General features: G+C 35.7%; 1 protein-coding gene across 1 annotated transcript in view; it reads left to right on the top strand.

Annotated features, from left to right (window-relative positions):
• The window catches only part of LOC126823600 (putative uncharacterized protein DDB_G0284213), a 32,884-nt gene that overhangs the window by 9,461 nt on the left and 2,448 nt on the right, over positions 1-20,975 (top strand). Inside the window, exons 5-18 of the mRNA XM_050552527.2 lie at positions 495-550; positions 3,991-4,047; positions 4,794-4,858; positions 6,118-6,157; positions 6,780-6,896; positions 9,275-9,351; positions 10,925-11,084; positions 11,844-11,915; positions 12,612-12,684; positions 12,934-12,974; positions 14,026-14,129; positions 14,292-14,382; positions 15,131-15,341; positions 20,254-20,326. Of these exons, the coding sequence (XP_050408484.1) occupies positions 495-550; positions 3,991-4,047; positions 4,794-4,858; positions 6,118-6,157; positions 6,780-6,896; positions 9,275-9,351; positions 10,925-11,084; positions 11,844-11,915; positions 12,612-12,684; positions 12,934-12,974; positions 14,026-14,129; positions 14,292-14,382; positions 15,131-15,341; positions 20,254-20,326 (1,237 nt within the window). The remainder of the gene's footprint in view (positions 1-494; positions 551-3,990; positions 4,048-4,793; positions 4,859-6,117; positions 6,158-6,779; positions 6,897-9,274; positions 9,352-10,924; positions 11,085-11,843; positions 11,916-12,611; positions 12,685-12,933; positions 12,975-14,025; positions 14,130-14,291; positions 14,383-15,130; positions 15,342-20,253; positions 20,327-20,975) is intronic.

The following is a 20,975-nucleotide window of genomic DNA, read 5'->3' as shown; positions in this document are numbered from 1 at the left end:
AATGACCTAGTTTATGTCAAGTGGAGATTAAACTCTCTCTCTCTCTCTCTCTCTCTCTCTCTCTCTCTTGAAAAGTAGTTATTCTTAAAATGATTCAAGTTTTGGAAGACGGCGAGGTCAAAAGGGTATGCAGTGTGTCGGTGGGGAAAAAGGGAGTCAGGAAAATATTGATAGCCGTTTTGGACAAAGAATTTTATCGTCTACTCTTACTTTGGTTTGTAACTGACAGGGAGTCTTTAGCGTGCTTCCAATGACCTTGATTTTTTTTTTTTCAAATGATTTTCTTCATGTACTATTGACATGGGTAAAAAAGACTGGAAAATCCGTAGGAACATTGTTGTATGATTAGGGATCTCCAGTGGGTGTGAATAAATTTGAATGATTTGGTTAATGATGATCATCATTGGAAAACATTTTATATAATTCACCCTACAGATATATGCTCATTAAAATACTAGAATTATTTTATGTATTTGTGTTTTTAATGTATATAGGTTTTTCTGGTGAGAAAAAAGTGAAAGTACTCAGTGAAGAATTGGCTTACAATAAGGTAAATATTTTATTGATTATAAATATAGCTAATTTTAGGAATCTGAGAAATTTGATTCAATTCTTTAAAACTCGATTTGACTGTTTATTAGGATACTACAAGAATACAAAGAAGAATCCTATCAAATTTAAGGATTTGCCATTATCTGTGATATCAAAACTACCAGCTACTACTAAATTTCAAAATTCGTACATTTCTAATCCCATTTTTAAAACTAGTTGGAATTATTCACTAAGGCCTAAGGAGGGACTCCATCAAAAATGCAAAACTTTTCCAACACAATTTTGTTCTTTGCCATTATCTGTGATATCAAAACTACCAGCTACTACTAAATTTCAAAATTCGTACATTTCTAATCCCATTTTTAAAACTAGTTGGAAGTATTCACTAAGGCCTAAGGAGGGACTCCATCAAAAATGCAAAACTTTTCCAACACAATTTTCAAAACTTAATAAATTTGTTCTTTGTGGCATTAAGTTAGCTATCAAATTTCTAAATTCTGGACCTTGATTTTTTAGTGCATTTTGCATAAGGTAGTTATTTTTACGTTCACATTTTTAGTTACAGTGATTTTTTTTTTTAAACTTGACCTGCCAATAATTTGTTGACAGTGATTGCTGCCCAACTATGTAACAGATTCTGAAATTTTTAATTATTGAATTAAGGTGCTTAAACCACTTATTTTCTTGTGACCTGTGTATTTCCAATTCAATTACTATATGGATGGGGGATTTGTGCTAAAGAACACATGTATGATAATATTATGGCCTTGATTGATTATTCTCCATTTTCAGTATATTAGCTATATAGTATGAGTTTATTTAAAACACAAATTAAATTGTGTATGTAACATTGTGTGAATAACAGGAAAAGGGGTCTTAAGTTCAAGATTAAAATCTATGTCTAACAGCACGTGATCGGAAAGTTACCATTTCATATTTGGCATGAGTGACCAATCACATGATTAATTACATGATAATTAGCCAATAGAATAATTAATGGCTGTGAATCTGAGAATATATAATTAATGGAATGTGCGTTCTAGGTTAGACACCAGGCAGATTCTAAGAGAGGAGAGGCCATTGAGGTTCAAGGGACACAATCTGGTTTCAGAATGCCCCTTAAGTCGTTGGAGAGTCATATGATGTATTGGGATGCATCAGTAAACCCGTTCTACAGAATGTTGGGGTCGGGAGAGTGGAGAATGACTTTGTTATAATTTATGCTTGTAACTCTGTATCTTATGTATGGAACTTAATATATACTCTTCAAAAGAAGTAGGAGATATTGAAATGCAAATACTCAAGCAGCTTGCATATGATAAATAGTCATGGACATTTGACATGCTTTGAGAGTATGTTCACAGATAAGCCGCCCATATGAACTGTTTATGTTGATGTGTAGGCAAAACGCCTGTTATTAACATACACTGGTTACCTCTAATAAAAACAGCAATGCATTTCCGCAGTTTTGTATTGTTTCTGAATATCCCCTACTTTTTTTTGAAGAGTATAAAACTGTAATCAAGAAACTCTGGTATTTGTTGTTCCTGTTAATCATACTATAGTTAAAAACTAGATAGTGTAAAGGTAATTTGCTGAAAATTTCAGTCAAATTGATCCACAATGAGCCGAGAAAGAAGCGGGTGAAATTTTTGCATAGTCTCGGTCATCATTACTAAAATCATTAATATAAACAGCATAGTCTCGATTATCCACTTTTTTTTATTTAATTATCAATGGCCGTTAGCGGCATATAGGAATCTAATCCAGCCAACATTGAAGGCTAACCTTGACATCGAGAGTTTATTATGGTCTGGATAAGTTAATTAATGTCTAATTGATAATTTAGATAACATTTCAGGCCTAAAGAAAGACTTGTAATAAGCAGATTTTGCTCTTGCATAATGCATGTTTAAGGTGCGGTATATTCAATCACAATGTGAATTCGCCATTAATGGGGGATGTCCGAATGACATTTAAAGATACGTCCTAACCAGTTAAAGAATTACAAATGCAACTAGAGACAATACTAGACGAACAAGGGCTGTTCCTGAATAAGTAATAAGAAACGATGTATGGGTTATACGCTGGATGTGGCGACCGGTTTGTAGTGGTCCGCTGTCCACGTCTGACAGACGACCCATGGTGCTATATATGCCATGAAAACAATTCTAATATTATCTGTTCAATGATAAATAAAACCAAAGGTGATAAAAGCTGGGTTTATATCAATTAACACACAATTTACCTCATCCTCTCTACAGACTATACTAAGTACGTAAATTACGTATTTTATAATTGTGACCATAAATAGCATCATATAAACTACTTATTAATCACAAAAAAAAATAGAAATTTTATTTACCAACTATTTTCCAAACTTGGTCCAAAAACATGATAATAAAGGGTGCTGAGTGTACTACTACACTGCACTCAAAAAACAAAATTTAGCGATCCTCTTGTCGAAATAGATGGTAGACCTGGATAATCGTGTCGTAGAGGGAATCCCTCCTAGTTACCCGTCTTAATTGGGATTTGTTGTCCAGTGTGAAACTGTTTGTTGAGGCATCCATGATTGTTTACTGCGGATCATGTGACCAATGTGTATAACTTCATGATTTATTCAACAACTGATCTATGTAATGAGATGAGATCTTGTGAACGCAATATAGGCTGCAGTTTTTAATGCGGGGTTCTATGTCCGAATGGTTAGCATGTGCACGCTGTATCATAAGGCCTGTCATTGAGTCAACTGGTGTGGTTTCGAATCCCCGGTTGTACATGACAAGGAATAGGGTTGTCTGTCCAACCTCGTGGGATTTCTCCGGGTCCTCCAGTTTCTTCCCACTGCTAAAGACACCTACACGCAAGCGAATTATGGAAATAAAATTGAACCCTATGTTAGTCCCGAAATGACCTAGATTGTGTTGAGTGGACGTTAAAGTTGCAATTTCATATTTTTAAGTTATATTTTTAAAATTTATTAAAATAAAGCCTTAAAATAGATGGTATCTATAAACAGTCCTACCTTGTTAAAGAATAATCCTATTAATCCTATAATTCACTATTGCCAGTTGAGAAATTGGCAAAAATATCATTTTCATCTTCAAATTCAAACGTTTGAAGATAACTACTCCATGGTGGAGAATAGAAAACAACAGAGGTAATTGGGAGGTAATTGTGTTATTATTTCCGGTGTAAATGAGTTTTAAGTGTGAGAATGACACCTATGATCGTATAATAGTGAGTTGACAACCTATTGAGCAAAAGACATAGAAATAATTATGTTTTGACTTTCTTAGAAAATATGAAATTGTAACTTTAAACCCATTTCTCTCTCTCTTTGTTGCTAGCAATGAATTTTTCTATTAAAATCTGCTTATATTTTTACCATGCACACATATATATATATATGATATCTATTTCTGAATTTTACAGACCTATGAACATTATAAAATACTCATCATAGAGTCACCTTTAGATTCTAAAGTTGTGGTAAGTACTAATACCATAATACAAGACTTTATTATTGGGTCAATTCAATTTTACTTTAGACTATGTAAACAATACTGCTTGGAGACAAACAATACGTTCACCGTTTTTAATACCTTAAATCACTTTCCAAAGTTTTAGAGAAGTCCCCAGATTAAACGAAGGGCTGAAATGTAGCTGTACCGGTACTTAGGAAAGATTTGATTGGACGGGAAGAATAGAAACACTCCCTCGAAAGCTCAAGTATCAGAAGTCAATCTAGCGGTGGCCAGAGAGGGGTTTCTCGGGCCATTGCTTCAGGAATATTGACTATTATAGACCGAAGTGGGCCAGGTAATTCAGTTCCATGAGTAATTTGTGATGTGTGACCGAGCCCAACATAATAAAAGGGTTAAACCTACAAGTATTTCATTTGCAGCTTTAAGTATGAAATATTGTGATCAAGACACTCAGGCAACATCAATTTAATATTTAGTTCTTAGATTTTGATCAATAAATAAACCACTCAATTCTAATGTGAAATGTTTTTTTAAAACATCAAAACTGAAATATTTGGACTGAAAAACTTCTGAAAAATGACTTTCTGTTTTTCCTAAAGAAATTGGAGGCTGAATTTTCAATTGGTGTTCCCCAAAAAACATAAATTCAAATTGATGTGGCCTTACTAGTTGATATCTGATATGCCATTTTGAATTTTTTGACATTAGGAATTATATATTTTATTGGGGGGTTTTTTTGTTCCATTTCAGTCAAATTTAAACACAAAGGAAACAGCATTGAATGATTTATTGAAACCAAAATCTACATTCATTGAGTAAGTTATCTATCTGTTGTATGACTGTACATGGCTCAGTGAGTAAGAAGTTGGCTCGCTAATCTGGAGGTCCGGTGTTTGATTCCTGCATTGGCCGAAAAAGTTCATCAGGATTTTACGGCTTGGTTCCACCTTGTCAGTAATGCGGGATGGAGGGCCTGGCAAGTGACAACGTATAGTCAATCAGATGGGACAGAAAACCGAGGTTCCATGTACACATTGGTGTACATGTAAAAGAACCCTTGGCAGTTGGAATTTGATATAAAAATAGGATGTAGAGCCACTCCCCAGGCAAAATTTGCCTCATATCACACTGTCTTCATTAGCCCAGTTGGAGCAGAACAATATGACGTTAAACTTTATTTCATTTCATTTTGTATTACCGTATTGTAAAACTATACCAGAACACAATTTTTATGGGAAAGAATCACTGGTTTTCTCACAGGTCATCTGCTAGTATTAAATAATCATGCCACGCCTTTATATACACTACAGTGGTAGTGACATCACATGAAATGAAATGAAATGGGGTTTAATGTCCTACTGTTCTGCTCCAATACTGGGCTAATGAAGACGGGCATACACCATTCAGTGTGCAATGAGGGAAATTTTGCCCAGACAGCGGCATTATGGTCTACTCTTATATCTATTTCCAACTGCCAAGGGATCTTTTATGTGCACGCCAATGTATACACAGGACCATGGTTTTTCATCACATCTGAACAACTAGACAGTTGTCCTTGTCAGGCCCTCCGTCCTGTATCACTGACAAGGGGAAACCACATCGGAAAATCCTGATGAATTTTCTCGGCCAATGCAGGGATCGAACACCTGACCTCCAGGCTAGCAATCCAGCGTCTCACCCACTTAGCCACCATGGCTCCTTTATAAATGAAAGTGTATATTTAGGAATTGCAGGATTCCTTCATGTTACAGGGGGTTGGATGGCTGAATGGTTAGCGTGCGCGCGCTGTATCATAAAGTCTGTCATTGAGTCGACTGGCGTGGTTTCGAATCCCCGGTTGTACGTGACAAGGAGTAGGGTCGCCTGTCCAACCTCGTGGGTTTTCTCCGGGTCCTCCGGTTTCCTCCCACTGCTAAAGACCCCTACGCGCAAGCGAATTATTGAAATAAAATTAAACCATATGTTAGTCCCGAAATGACCTAGTTTGTGTCCAATGGACGTTAAACCCCATTTCTCTCTTTCTCTCTCTCTTTCCCTTAATGTTACTAAGTGAATACTAAATAATTATTTTCAGATCCAAGTTTTTTCTCCAGTCATTTAAAGAATATACAAAAGTAAGAATTTAACATGTTTAATTCCTATCTATAAATAAAACAAATCATTTCAACCTTTGAACATCTACAATGGTTCATTTGGCAGCTTAATCTGTGTCTGCTAACTCTCACAGATGATTTCCTTGACATAAGAGGTCATTCAAACATATTTTAATTAGATGAAATAATCTTGTGGTCAGCTCTCTGCAATTCATCTTAATCAGAGGAATCCAGAGGAAAGGTGTTTATCAATCCCCTTGAAGGCCTATACCAAGTTAAGTAGGTATGTTTCTTGAGTGGTACTTAAGAACAGACAACTGTAGACATTTTATCACAGACAAAATAAATAATATATTTATAGCCTAACCCACTCAACCAGAGTGTGATCAAACCCACTGGGGCTCTTGATTTACGAGTTATTTAATCTGGTGGGGAGATGCAATGGTTCAGTCAGTAAGACGTTTGTGCTCACTAACCCAGAGGTCTCGTGTTCGATCTCTCTGTTGAACGAGAAAGTTGATCATGATTTTCCGGCGTGTGCATGTTAAAGAACCTGTGTCAGTTAGAATTCAAAATTTGAGTAGGCCGTAGCATTGCTATTTGGGCAAAATATAATATTATTTTTTTTCTCTGTGTATTTCAGACAATATTACAATTAGATAAAAGTTTAACAGAGTTTAATGAACATTATATGGTGTTATCAGATTATTTATCGGATGCCGGTGACAGAATACAAGCAATGATTACAGAAACTGTGGAGGTAATTATTGTGCTTTATATAGACTTGGCGGGTCTGCAGTAGTCGAGGGGGGGTGGATGGCCGAATGGTTAGCATGTGCGTACTGTATCATACGGTCTGTCATTTAGTCAACTGGTGGGGTTTCGGTTCCCCGGTTGTACGTGACAAGGAGTAGGGTTGCCTGTTCAGCCTTGTGGGTTTTCTCTGATTCCTTCGGTTTCCTCCCACTGCTAAAGACCCCTACGCATGAGCGAATTATTGAAATAAAATGGAACAATGTGTTAGTCCTGAAATGACCTAGTTTGTGTGAGTGTACGTTAAACCCAATCTCTCTCTCTCTCTCAGGAGGCCATGGCCTATCATTTAGAATTTTCAGGGTGTTATTGTGATAACAGACGTATTAATAGGGATTATCAGAAACAACACAAAGTGAAGTGAGTAGGACAGATTAACAGTCCTGCACTTCTTAATGTGCAGGTTCACCCTAGTTACTTGATGAGCAGTTTCTATAACATGCGCCTTTATGATAAACAGTTAAACAGTATATATACTATTCAAAAAAAGTAGGGGATATTTGATTTTGGGGGCATAATACTAAAATATGCAAATGACTACGAAAAAAGTCACTATAGAACCTAACAGAAGAAACATTTCCAGTTACATGTGACGCCCAAACGCACCAATAGCTACTGCATGGAATGCAGGTGATGCTTGGGATCATCATGGGGGTCCAACCCAAGATTTGCACGACTCTGACTTTGAATGTTACAGTCATTGTGGTATTGAATTCCAGGGTGGAAACATCAGTTTAATTGTTTTAGTGACCAGAAAACAAATTTTGATATGCGTCGGCTTACCCAAAATGAAAGGTTACGTGCCCTTGGCATGCTACAGATCGGCACAACACAGGCGGTTGTGGCGCGGACGATGAATGTTTCTCAGTCTGTCATAAGCAGGCTATGGTCCAGATACCGTGATACACAATCTGTACAGGACAGACCACGCTCAGGTCGACCAAGGGCGACAACTCAAGCCCAGGATCGATTTATCCGTACCTTGGCCTTGAGAAATCGTGTCATCACAGCAAATCAGATCAGCGCTCGTCTTCAAACAGACACTGGTGTGAGAGTGGGTGGCCAGACGATTCGGAATCGACTGCATAGGGGTCACCTTCGCGCCCGACGTCCTCGCGTGATCCCTTGTTTGAGAGATCATCACATTCAGGCAAGACGTCGTTGGTGTAGGGATCGTCAACACTGGGATAATCGACGCTGGAGCAATGTGATGTTTTCAGATGAGTCAAGGTTCACTGTTGATTTTTTGGACAGACGTAGGAGGGTGTGGCGTCGTCGAAACGAGCGCTTCCAAGACGTTAACGTCATCAGACATGATCGATTTGGGGGTGGTTCTGTTATGGTGTGGGGAGGCATCACTGTTGCTGGAAGAACGGCTTTACATGTTGTTGCAGGGCGTGTTACAGGCCAGTACTACCGGGACAACATCTTGGCAGTCCATGTTGTGCCGTTCGCACGACGTCATGGCCGCCGTTTCATCTTCCAGGATGACAACGCAAGATGTCACAGGTTACCTCCAACAACAGAACATCACCACATTACCTTGGCCAGCACTGAGTCCCGACCTCTCCCCCATCGAGCATGTCTGGGACATGCTTGGACAGAGGTTACGTCAACGTCAACAACGTCCTGCCAATGTCCAAGAACTTGCTGCTGCGTTGCAACAGGAATGGGACAATCTGGACCAAAATGACCTTAGACGTCTCATTAGGAGTATGCCACGTCGGATCAATGCTTGTTTGGCAAACAGAGGAGGATTTACCCGTTACTGACTTGGTTGTGATGCTGTGGTAACTTTGCTGTTTGACCCCGGGTATCATTTTACCCTTATAATGGTCAGTCTGTGCCTTACTTAGTCTAACGATCATTTGGAATAAATCGATGAATGTGAACTTCATTTCATTTTGTCATTTGTTTCTTCGTCAGTTTCATTAGGTGACTTTAATAACACTTAAAAATCAAATATCCCCTACTTTTTTTGAATAGTATATAATTAATATATAGATAGATAGATCAGATTTTGCAGGGCCAAAAGGAAACTTCATTAGGATTGGTTCCTGTCAAACTGACAAATGTGTCTAGTTGTTTGGATTGGATGAAAAACTGAGATCCACCCATGCACATTTATGTAACATAAAAGATACCTTGAAGTTAGAATTTGGAGAGGAGTAGATGGAAATGTTGGTTTACAGGCAAATTCTCCTCCTCTCATTGCAAACGGTACCACAGATATGAAAATCATCATATGTTGCTCTCAAAATGACTGATATTTATTTAATCCAATTAGCTTGCAGTACAAATAATTGTTTGATTTTGTTTCTTCAGAAATGTTTAAAGTGTTCAAAACATAAGATCCAATCTGATGGTAGATTTAAAGATGTTTTACGTGGAGCAGTTGAAAGGTAATATTTACTCTGTCTAGTGTCATATTAACAAGATTTACCTGTCTGTGTAATTACAAACTGCAGGTCTACTAACCAGAAGTCATATTAATAGCACGGCTTTTTCGAGTTACCAGATTTAATCACTGGGATCGTCAGGCCGAGACTTCAAACCTGTTAACGAATGGAATCGTGCTTTAAATTACTTGCAATATTGACACGGGTTTTGTATGAGAAGAGGCAGATGAAACAGATCTCTAGTCAACCAATAAGAACAATGCATGTGCATGCACATACCATCTCTTGCATGTGAATAGTAATCCTGACTTTGCAGGTGATGTTGTAAAATGTTTGTTGTTATTGCACAGAAAACCCTAACCACTTCTCTATGAAGTAAACCTGGCAATACCATTGGAAATGTCTAGTTATTGCTGTGTCAAGCTAAACCTAATCTATGAGAGCGAAAACAATCTGCTTATTTAACGAAAAGAACAAAGGGATATTCCCCATCCATGTTTCAATCTTATAGTATATTTACTTCCTGTTCTTCATTATTTAAGTTTATGCAAATATTTATCTAAAGCTAAACATTTTGTGTCTATATCTAAATATATTTTATGTATTACTGTTATATACTGTGCTTTATAAAATGTTTAATATTGGAAATGAAATCGGGTTTATCATACTACTTTCCTGCAATTTATTATTTATGTTACAGTCATTATTTATGTTACAGTTAGGCTGACCTTAAAAATATCTTTTTTTCGCCTAACGCGACCGACTAACTAAAACCACCCCGGACTTAAATGTTTTTATTGCACTTTTCCGCGATTTTTTTATTTTATTTTGTGTGTCAATCTGAAATATATCACAAGAGTTATTTCCCTTTACTATGGCTATGGTTTGATTCATTATTGAAACTGGTTGATCAAGACGAAAGCGTCATAGGTGTCGCTTCTCAAAAAAATGGGTGCAGGCGAAAGCACGTCCATTCCCACGAAATGATTCTGCCTCTATGTCTGTGGGGCGTCGTTTTAAACATGACGACGATATTTTCAATATCCGTTTTTGAGAAAAATGAAGGCACAACCCGCACGATCGTTAAAAACGTGTTGAAGGAGTTTCACACTTCAAGTTCGTGGCAAATCGTGTAGAAGATGAATGTTTCCACCCGAAAAATGATCAAGCTGTCAAATTAGCTCTTAAGTTTAATAAAAACTTTAAGTTCGTTACTTTTTACGTCAGACCCAAAATTCATTAAACAAAATTAATGAATCTGTAGTATACAGCTAATAAGTTTCACAGTTACCTACAAGAGAAAAACAAATTAAAGAAATAACAGTTAACACTGTAACCCGGGCATCATTTAATCTTGTGTATTTAGCATTAATTTCATTCAATATCAAGATTTACTTTAAAAAAAAGAAAATCTGAAGAAAAAAAAACGACCTACCGACCCTTCTCCTCGATTGTGGGTCCGGTTTGGTGAAACAAAGATATTTTTAAGGTCAGCCTTATATACTGTGCATTATTAGATATTGATTATTTGTATTACATACTGTGCATTATTAGATATTGATTATTTGTATTACAGTTATATACTGGGTATGGTGCATTATAAGATATTTGGTGTTATATGTGATAAGAAAAAGAAAGAAGATAAAGATCTATTAGTTAAATGTCATCAGTTAGATGGTATAACACCAGTACAGTTACGTGTTAATAAACAATTCTCATGTCCTTTACCTAGTGCTGTAAGTTATATCCACAAAATATACCTCTAGATAAAGAAATGACTAGACAATTATTTTTAGAATTGTTTCTTGATCTGAAAATGTTATTTTCCACTTCCATTTTCGTGTGGTTAGGTATGGTCAGGTTATAAAGTTATGATGCTATATATAGTTGCATGATATTGGATACTACAGTATTCATGTACAGATGCTGCTAAAGAAAGGACTGGACTAGGGGACCTGAGGCTCCTATTTCTGGCTCTGTGAGGGGCACTTCAGGTTCTCTTCCCTCCCCTGACAGGAAACATTATTGTAAAATCTGACTAAATGGTTCTTTCTAGAGTAGGCTGTATTCTGATGTTTCTAGCTTGTGCACAAATGTAGCCTGTCACAATCTTTCCAATTTATGAAAAACAACTTAAATTCAGAACTACAATGGCCTTGCCAAACTTCCTAAAAACATTAACTTCTTTAGGGCCCACCGAGCCTACCATACTTGCAGGCTCCTTCTTTGACTTCTTTAGGGCCCACAGAGCCTACCATACTTGCAAAGTCCCTTAACTTCTTTAGGGCCCACCGAGTCTACCATACTTGCAATCTCCTTCTTGAACTTCTTTAAGGCCCACTGAGACTACCGGACTTGCAAGCTCGTTATATAACTTCTTTAAGGCCCACCGAGCCTACCATGCTTGCAAGCTCTTTCTTGGCCAAAGTTATATAGTCATGCTAGATTGACATGGCTCTAATATTATATCATCTACTTGGTTTTTGATCATGTAGGTTGTGGAATTGGCCAGATTAGACAGTTTATGTACTCCGTGTGAAAAATTAACTTGTTTAAAATCAACCATAGTAAGTATATTACAATCATTTTAACAAATCTATCTATTTTTACTCTGTACTTAATTGTGTCAGTGACTGAGTGAGTGTTATTATTGGACAACATGTGAAGGAAAATGAACCTAAATAATTTTATATCAATGATTAGTGATGTATGATAATACTTAAGAATATTTGGGACTTTGACTTGTAAGGAGTGAGGCACCTGCTTGGCTGACGAGGAATGTGTACCTAGACTTTCGGATGAACAGAAAAACTGAGGTCCACTCGGAGACACATTCATGTGCACATAAAAGAACCCTAGACAGTTAGGAGTCGTAAAAGAGTAGGCAAACATGCTGCTGCTTGGGTAAAAGTGTTCTCTGTCACATTGGACACATAACCATACAAATAAAAATTACCAAAGGCTTGTCTCAAATAATGTTGGCTGCTGCCTGGGTAAATATCTTCTCCCTCACATTGTACATATAACAATAGAAATAAAAATTACTATAGGTTTATCATAGTTTTAAACCTGATTTATTTTCTTTTAAATATATCTTTCTATGTTCAGAAACGGCCATGTTCAATATTCTTTACATTCTTTATTCTAACCATATCTCTCAACATTTAAATAATGATGGCAGTATTCTCATTATAACTATCAACTAGGATTATATCAGCTCATCTTTATTAGTTTATAATAATTAATTCCTTTTATTTCAATAGGACAATATAGCAGATGAAATTGAAGCAGTTTTATCGAAAAATAAACAAAAAGAGATATCATTAGAAAAGCAAGGTAGAGTTGTATTCATACTTCCCAGCACATTTCGTTCTACCATAATAGTCAAAACATTAAAAGAAGCATACAAATTATGAATGGAGAAATAGATATTTTATTTTGATATTAATAAAATTAAAAGCAGAGTCTGACAGATCGATTACATACATCTCAAAACGTTTTTTAAAAAAAATGTATACTATATTAATGTAAAGACTGTTACTAGGTAATAAACTTAAACTTAATAACATTATTGATTTATTTCAGAAATGCCATGTCTTACCTCAGATGATCTAATTCCTATTTTAGTAAGTTTTAAAATAGATTCTAGCTGTTCGAGCAAGTATTAAGCAATATATTCTAGCTAGCTGAGTAAATTTGAAAGTTTATTCTAACTATGAAGTCAATTTGAAATCATATTCTAACTGTTTAGTGAATTTTAAATCATATTCCAACTGTTTAGTGAATTTGAAATCATATTCTAACTGTTTAGTGAATTTGAAATCATATTCTAACTGTTTAATGAATTTGAAATTATATTCTGACTATTTAGTGAATTTGAATTTATATTCTAACTATTAAGTCAATTTGAAATTATATTCTGACTGTTACATGTGTAAGTCAATTTGAAATTATATTCTCACTGTTAAATTATATTCTCACTGTTAAAGTATATTCTAACTGTTAAATCAATTTGAAAGTATATTCTATTTAATGAATTTAAAATCATATTCTATGTGTATATGTAATTTTATAATCACTGAATCCTGATTGATTGATTGATTAGGATCAGGATCTTAGCTACAGAAACTGGTTGATTTCAGCTCAAATACATAGACGTATCCTAAACCTCTAACCCTGCTGTAGACAGCAGAACCCTGCATAACCCAAAGTCCCTACCTCAAACATAGAACCACTAACATTATTGTATAGAATTTAATCTCCTCTAATAAAGGTATTAAAGTTAAAAGTTCAGCACCAGCTCTCACTTGTATGGAAGCAACTATTTTGAAAGATGTTCAAAACGGTAACCAGTTATCAGCATTAATTTCTTTAACATTCATTCAATATCCAAACTTTTGATAATGAGTGTCCAATTTAAAAGTGTTTAATTCACTTTGAACAGTGGTCAGGAAATTAGATGCTTGTAAATTGAACACTCATTATCAAAATTGAATGGTCGACTTTAAACTAGACACAGGTACAAATTAGATGATTTTTAGTGATATTAAATGATTTTTTATGAATTTTCAAATAAAGTTTTGATATTGAATGAAATTAATGCTAAATACACAAGATTAAATGATGCCCGGGTTACAGTGTTAACTGTTATTTCTTTAATTTGTTTTTCTCTTGTAGGTAACTGTGATAGCCCAGGCCAAGTGTACTCATCTAGAAAGTGATATTTATTACATGGAAAACTTTAATTGGCATTCTACTATTAAAGATATGGATAGCTTCAGGTATACAATACATCTAACTATGAAGTATCTTTATTGTTCCTTCCATGAACTAGACATACTGCCATTTTGTGTGGCTGAACATTTTAATCTCTCTCTCAGTCATGGATTAAGATGGAAGCAGATGTGAGATAAATTAATATGATTGTTTTATTTATTTCACAGTTATTGTTTGGTCACCTTTAAAGCAGCTGTTCAGTTTATGCAGACGACAAATTTTGATTATCTACAGCACCAGTCTAAAGTTAAAAAAGAGGTAAATCTTGACAATTTGATTTCAGTTCTGCTCTTTTCTCATGTTTTTGAGTTGTCATATTTTTAAAGCAATAAAGGAGTGGGTGAGCGCTCATTAGTCCATACTATTAAAATTTCTTGGAAACCAGACATTAAATTAAAACAAGAAACACTTGTCTGCTCACCTCAAACTGGTATTTATTAAAGATACATTATGTAAGATTTAGATAAAGAGCGGGCCATTCCTGCTATATTAGTTCAAAAATAGATAATGCAAAATGAATATATTGAAAATTTCATTCAAATTACTCTATTGCGAGCGAAGATATTAGCCTTTGAATGTTTGACAAGATGTGTGCATGAATTGCAACCACTGTACTGTTTGTTTGAAGCTAAGTCTCGCTTCTCCATTTTTAGATTAAATCAAAATATGGCTGAACTGTTTTAATCTACTTAATATCAGAGATATCCAATGGCATCAAGAGTTAATTATGATCTTATGTTAATAAATGTCTAATTAATAGTTTATATAACATTTCAGGCCTATAGAAAGACCTGCAATAGGCAGAATTATCTCTTGCTTTATGTATGTTTAAGTTCTCCAAGAACTGAAAATTAAACTGATATGGTCTTAATGTAATACTTTGCATTTAAAGTATCAATATTGTTATTAATCCTTGAGTGCCATTTAGTGATTGAGCACAATAAAAACACTGGTTTTTACACATAAATCACAACGTTTCAACAAGTGTTTGAATTATTTGTTATAGATAAGCATTAATGAACTAATGGCAAAGGTAAAGATTTCTTCACCCAGTACTTCAACCACTGCAACTACCACAAGTCTTTCAGATGAAAATAACAAATCTTTACGAATAGATCGCCAACTTGATAAAATATCCAACTTTTTACAAGTCAACGAAGCTAAAAATACAACATTTACAAGCAGCGAAGAGAAAAAATTCAAAAGTATATTTAATGGTAAAATATTTTTTGTTTCATGTTTGGTTGTTTTTAGAGGTGAACATCTTTCATCATCAGCAGCAGCAGCAATTTGTATAGTGCTCAGTGTTTAAGCTAATACGCTGCTCCAGGGCACTCTTTACAATTAAAATACAAATAAAGTAAAATACCAATTTTAAAACATTTTAAATGTCTGCATGTTCACAGTTTAAAAGCATGTTTATAAAGTTCAGTAAGATTTTTTAAAAAAACAGCAATAAGGGTGGCTTTATATATGATAGAATACCATGTAATTCTTTCCCACTGAAGGTTACAAGTTCAAATCTTGACAGGAGCTATATATCTATCACGTAAGCAAAAAAAAATAATGCATGACATTTGACCCTTTACCATTAATATCAATGCTTATTCCTTTTTATACGTCCACATTCATAATGTGAACGTATTATGCCGTCGCCCCTGTCTGTGTGTGTGTGTGTGTGTATGTATGTGTGTGTGTGTGTGTGTGTGTGTGTGTGTGTCTGTGGTTCGCCTACAGGGCGCAATTCTTCATGGATTTTCTTCAAACTTGGTATACTTATTCCTTATACCCCAAGGAAGATCCCTATTGTTTTTGGTGCATGCCCGACCCCCCGGGGCAGAGCCACGCCCATTTCTAGTATTTGTTTGTTTGTCGTCTACAGGCCACATTTCTTAACTAATAATCTTGAAACTTTGCATACACATTCTTTGTACCCTAAGGAACATCCCTATCGTTTGGGGTGCATGCCCAACCCCCAGGGGCAGAGCCACGCCCATTTTCTTTTCGTGTGTCTTTGTGTCGCCTACAGGGCGCAATTCTTACTGGATTTTCTTCAAACTTGGTATACTTATTCCTTATACCCCAAGGAAGATCCCTATTGTTTTTGGTGCATGCCCGACCCCCAGGGGCAGAGCCACGCCCATTTCTAGTATTTGTTTGTTTGTCGTCTACAGGCCACATTTCTTAACTTATAATCTTGCATACACATTCTTTGTACCCTAAGGAACATCCCTATCGTTTGGGGTACATGCCCAACCCCCAGGGGCAGAGCCACGCCCATTTCCCATTTTCTTTTCGTGTGTCTTTGTGTCGCCTACAGGGCGCAATTCTTACTGGATTTTCTTCAAACTTGGTATACTTATTCCTTATACCCCAAGGAAGATCCCTATTGTTTTTGGTGCATGCCCGACCCCCAGGGGCAGAGCCACGCCCATTTCTAGTATTTGTTTGTTTGTCGTCTACAGGCCACATTTCTTAACTTATAATCTTGCATACACATTCTTTGTACCCTAAGGAACATCCCTATCGTTTGGGGTACATGCCCAACCCCCAGGGGCAGAGCCACACTTTATATACTTATTCTTTGTACCCTAAGGAACATTCCTATCATTTGGAACATCCTTATCATTTGGAGTAGGCCCTACATGCCCAACCCCCAGGGGCAGAGCCATGCCAATTTTCTTTTTGTGTGTCGCCTACAGGCCACAATTCTAAATCGATCATCTTGAAACTTAAAATACATATTCCTTATACCCTGAGGTTGGTCCCTTTTCTTTTGGGTGCATGCCCGATTTTGGGGAGATAACTCCATTTAACAATGTCAAACTCCATTTAACAATGTCAAACTGACGTGATATGCTTTAAATAGTTGTCACCCATGTAACATTCGGGTTTTTGTGAGTGGTTTCTGAGAGCCTTTGTTCAACTTATTTTTCAGAACGCTTTGTAAGTGTTAGAAGTATTTATACCGGTTATTTGTTGACGTTTCAAACCACCGTTTTCTCCCCCTTTCCTCCCACTGCTAAAGACCTTTTGGTACTGCAATGACAATGTCTCTCTCTCTCTCTCTCTCTCTCTCACACTAAATAAATTATAAATTCATGTAACTGCAAGTACATGTGCGTTTTCAGGATGTACATTTTTAAAAAGTCTTATGTTTGGGTGTCATTCGTTATTATAATTTAGTACCAAATTTATTATTAATAATTTGTCTTTTAAGAATATTAAGTACTTTTGTCAGATTGGGATTTAATTTCAGACTTCGGTTTCACTTGGTTCGGAGGAGATAACTCCGTCTAACAATGTCAAACTGGCGTGATATGCTTTAAAGAGTTGTCTCCCATGTAAAATTCGGCGTGATATGCTTTAAAGAGTTGTCTCCCATGTAAAATTCGGGTTTTTGTGAGTGTTTTCTGATAGCCTTTGTTAAACTTATTTTTCAGAACGCTTTGTAATTTTTATAAAATGAAAGTCGATGACACCACGAAAAGGAAATTAATGGAAAATCATTTCATTAAAAAATACGTTCCTCGACTTAATAGTCAACAAGTAACAATTGACCATTAGCTTCATTAATTTTCTTAAATCTATCCCATGATTATCTTCCACTCATTCTTGAAATCAGTTTGTGTCGGTATACCTTTTTATCTTTTCATCATTTACCGTGAAACAAAGTAGTGCAGCTTTGTGCTAATAATTTTGGACATATATATATATATCAAAAAATACTAATATTCGGATGGAATAATCTATATTTAAATAATTTTTACATTTGTGCCAAGTAAAGTAAAATTTCAAATTTTCCCTTTTTATAAAATGAAAGTCGATGACACCACGAAAAGGAAATTAATGGAAAACCATTTTATTAAAAAATACGTTCCTCGACTTAATAGTCAACAAGTAACAATTGACCATTAGCTTCATTGATTTTCTTAAATTTATCCCATGATTATCTTCCACTCATTGTTGAAATCAGTTTGTGTCGGTATACCTTTTTATACGTCCACATTCATAATCGATCGTCTTGAAAAATTTTCATATGAATTGCTTAGACCCTAAGGATGATCCCTATTGTTTTTTGGTGCATGCCCGACCCCCCAGTGGCAGAGCCACGCCCATTTCTTGTATTCATTGTTTGTCATCTACAGACCGCAATTCTTAACGTATCACCTTGAAACTTTGCATACTTTCTCCTTCTATCCTAAGGAACATCCCTATTGTTTGTGGTAAATGCCCAGCCCCCAGGGACAGAGCCACATCCATTTTCTTTTTGTGTGTCTATGTCACTTACAGCCTGCAATGCTTAATCGATCATCTCGAAAAACTTTTTTATACCTATACGTTATATCCTAAGGCTGACCTCTATTTTTTTTGTGATTTCCCAACCCCCAGGGGCAGAGCCACACCCATTTTGTTCTTTGTGTCTCTGTGAGTTGCCTACAGGCCACGATTCTTAATGGATTGTCTTTGAACTTGGGATATGTTTTCCTTATAGCCTAAGGACGACAACTGCATGTCACGACACCCAGCGGCAGAGTCACGCCCAATTTTTATGTTTATCGTTTACAGGCCGGAATTCTGAATGGATCAACTTGGAATTTGGCATATGTATTCCTTATAGCCTAAGGGCATCAACTATTGATTTTGGTGAATGCCCCGACGCCCAGGGGCAGAGCAACGCCCAATATTTGCCTTTCACGCCCAAAGGCCACAATTCTGAATGGATTATCTTGGAACTTGGTATACTTATTCCTTATACCCTAAGGACGGCAACTATTGATGTTGTCATTTCAATAACAGGATGGTACCTATTTATATTGTTTCCATATCCAACCCCCATGGGCAGAGCCACGCCCAGTTTTTGTATTTATCATCTACAGGCTGCAATTCTGAATGGATCATCTTGGAATTTTGCATATTTATTCCTTATACCATAAAGACAGCAACTATTTATTTTGATGCTTGCCCCGACCTCGTGGGGCAGTGTCACGCCCACTTTATTGTTAGTATTTTGTCTGTAAATTTGGCAAAACAAACCCGACGCCTAGCCTTCTTGGCCTCTGATCATATTACAGCCATTTCATATTTCATTCTCTTCATTTTAAAAAGTACCATATCAATCAAAGCTGGAATGTGGACGTATATTGCAGCATTAGCGATGCTCTTGTTGTTTTAATGCATCAATGACAAACCAGTAAAACATGAAATAATAGGCTTGTGTAATTAAACTAGAAGATTCAGTCATCAACTTTGAGTGCTCTTATATATCAAAACAAGTCAAATTTATTTCCATGGAAACTCAAAAATTATTAAACTCAAGAAATTTCCAATTACCGGTAGCAAAAGTTCAAAAGGCACAAATGCTGTAATAGGTTGATGTGTGAACAAAGTTTCAAAAAAGTATCTTGAACTGTTTGTGAGATATGCTCTGGAAACAAAATTGGTATAGATGAATGGACAGACCTGTTGAAGCTTATTTCACTACCCCACCCTAACTTTGTTTCATGCAGGATACTGAATCTCTTGGGATTATTCTTATTAATAAGAATTAATTATTGTTATTAATTATTATTATTAATTAGTATTATTAAACATGCATTATGCAAGAGCTAAATCTGATTATTGCAAGTCTTAATTTAGGCTTCAGATGTTATAGAAATTATAAATTAGACCTTTTTTTAAACAACAAGACCAAAATCAACTCTGTAGACCCACGGATGGCTCGGCTACAGCTCGGATTTAAATAGGATTTCACTAATTGATTAAATCAGATAAGGGGTAACCTGATGAAAATACGGCAGTTAGATTGAGGCTAAATGATAGAGTGTACTTAGCGAGGCCGCTGTAAAGCGTTTCCGTATGCCATTGAAAACTTTACTTGATAATCGAGATATGTAGGTGGAGTTAACGCCTGTCAATCAAACGTTCGGCGAAGGTGTATACACATTTCGCTACCATTTCTAGGCAAATATTACAACGATGATAACTATATTCAGAATAAAGTAATTTGACTGAATTTTTCAATATATTCTTCTTTCATCATCTACTTTTGAACTGTTATAGCAAGAATGGCCAACTCTCTATAAATATCTCCCATAATGTATCTTTAACTTTTGTCACTTTTCGTAGAGCCACCGAAGAGATACAGTCCTCATAGCACAATGATGAATGGAGGGGAATCATCAGATCAAAATCCATTGGGGTAAGTGTTGATTGTAATATTAATAAACATCAATCCGAAGCCTTTTCAAATAAATTATTTTAAATTTATTTCACTACCGCATTATGTAAGAGTTAAATTTGCCTATTACAGGTCTTTTTTTCTGGTTTCAAATTTTATATAAATTATTATTTAGACATTTATTCACATGCAAAGCCTATATTCAACTCTTTAGAACATCGGATGGCTGAAATTTAAATTTTAAAATTTAACGACATAGTCTTGATTGTCAAAGATCGTTGCTACCTATGGTCATAAACAATCTACGTTACATCTTTAAACAGTGATAACTTCTCTCAGAATAAAGTAATTCAAATGAAATTTTCAATATATTCATTTTTCATTATCTATTTTTGAACTATATAGCAAAATGGCTAGCTTTTTATCTAAATCTAACATAATTCAAATTTAATCATATTTAATGGATTAGTTTATAACTACCGGTTGTTAATCGGATGAACCAGGGCTAGCGTTGCAGTCATATTTGTCATTCTGTTACTGTTAGTGAAATTGCCCCACTAGAGAATTCACCTACATTAGGTTAATAGACTGTTCTGGTCAAAAGGAGGAAATGCCTAAACCAAATTTTCCACATTTTATTTGTCCTTTTTCAGTTCATTTGGGTACTCCA

This window comes from Patella vulgata, chromosome 6 (assembly GCF_932274485.2).
Source record: "Patella vulgata chromosome 6, xgPatVulg1.2, whole genome shotgun sequence".
NCBI lineage: Eukaryota > Metazoa > Mollusca > Gastropoda > Patellidae > Patella > Patella vulgata.
This window is presented reverse-complemented; position numbering and strand designations above follow the sequence as displayed.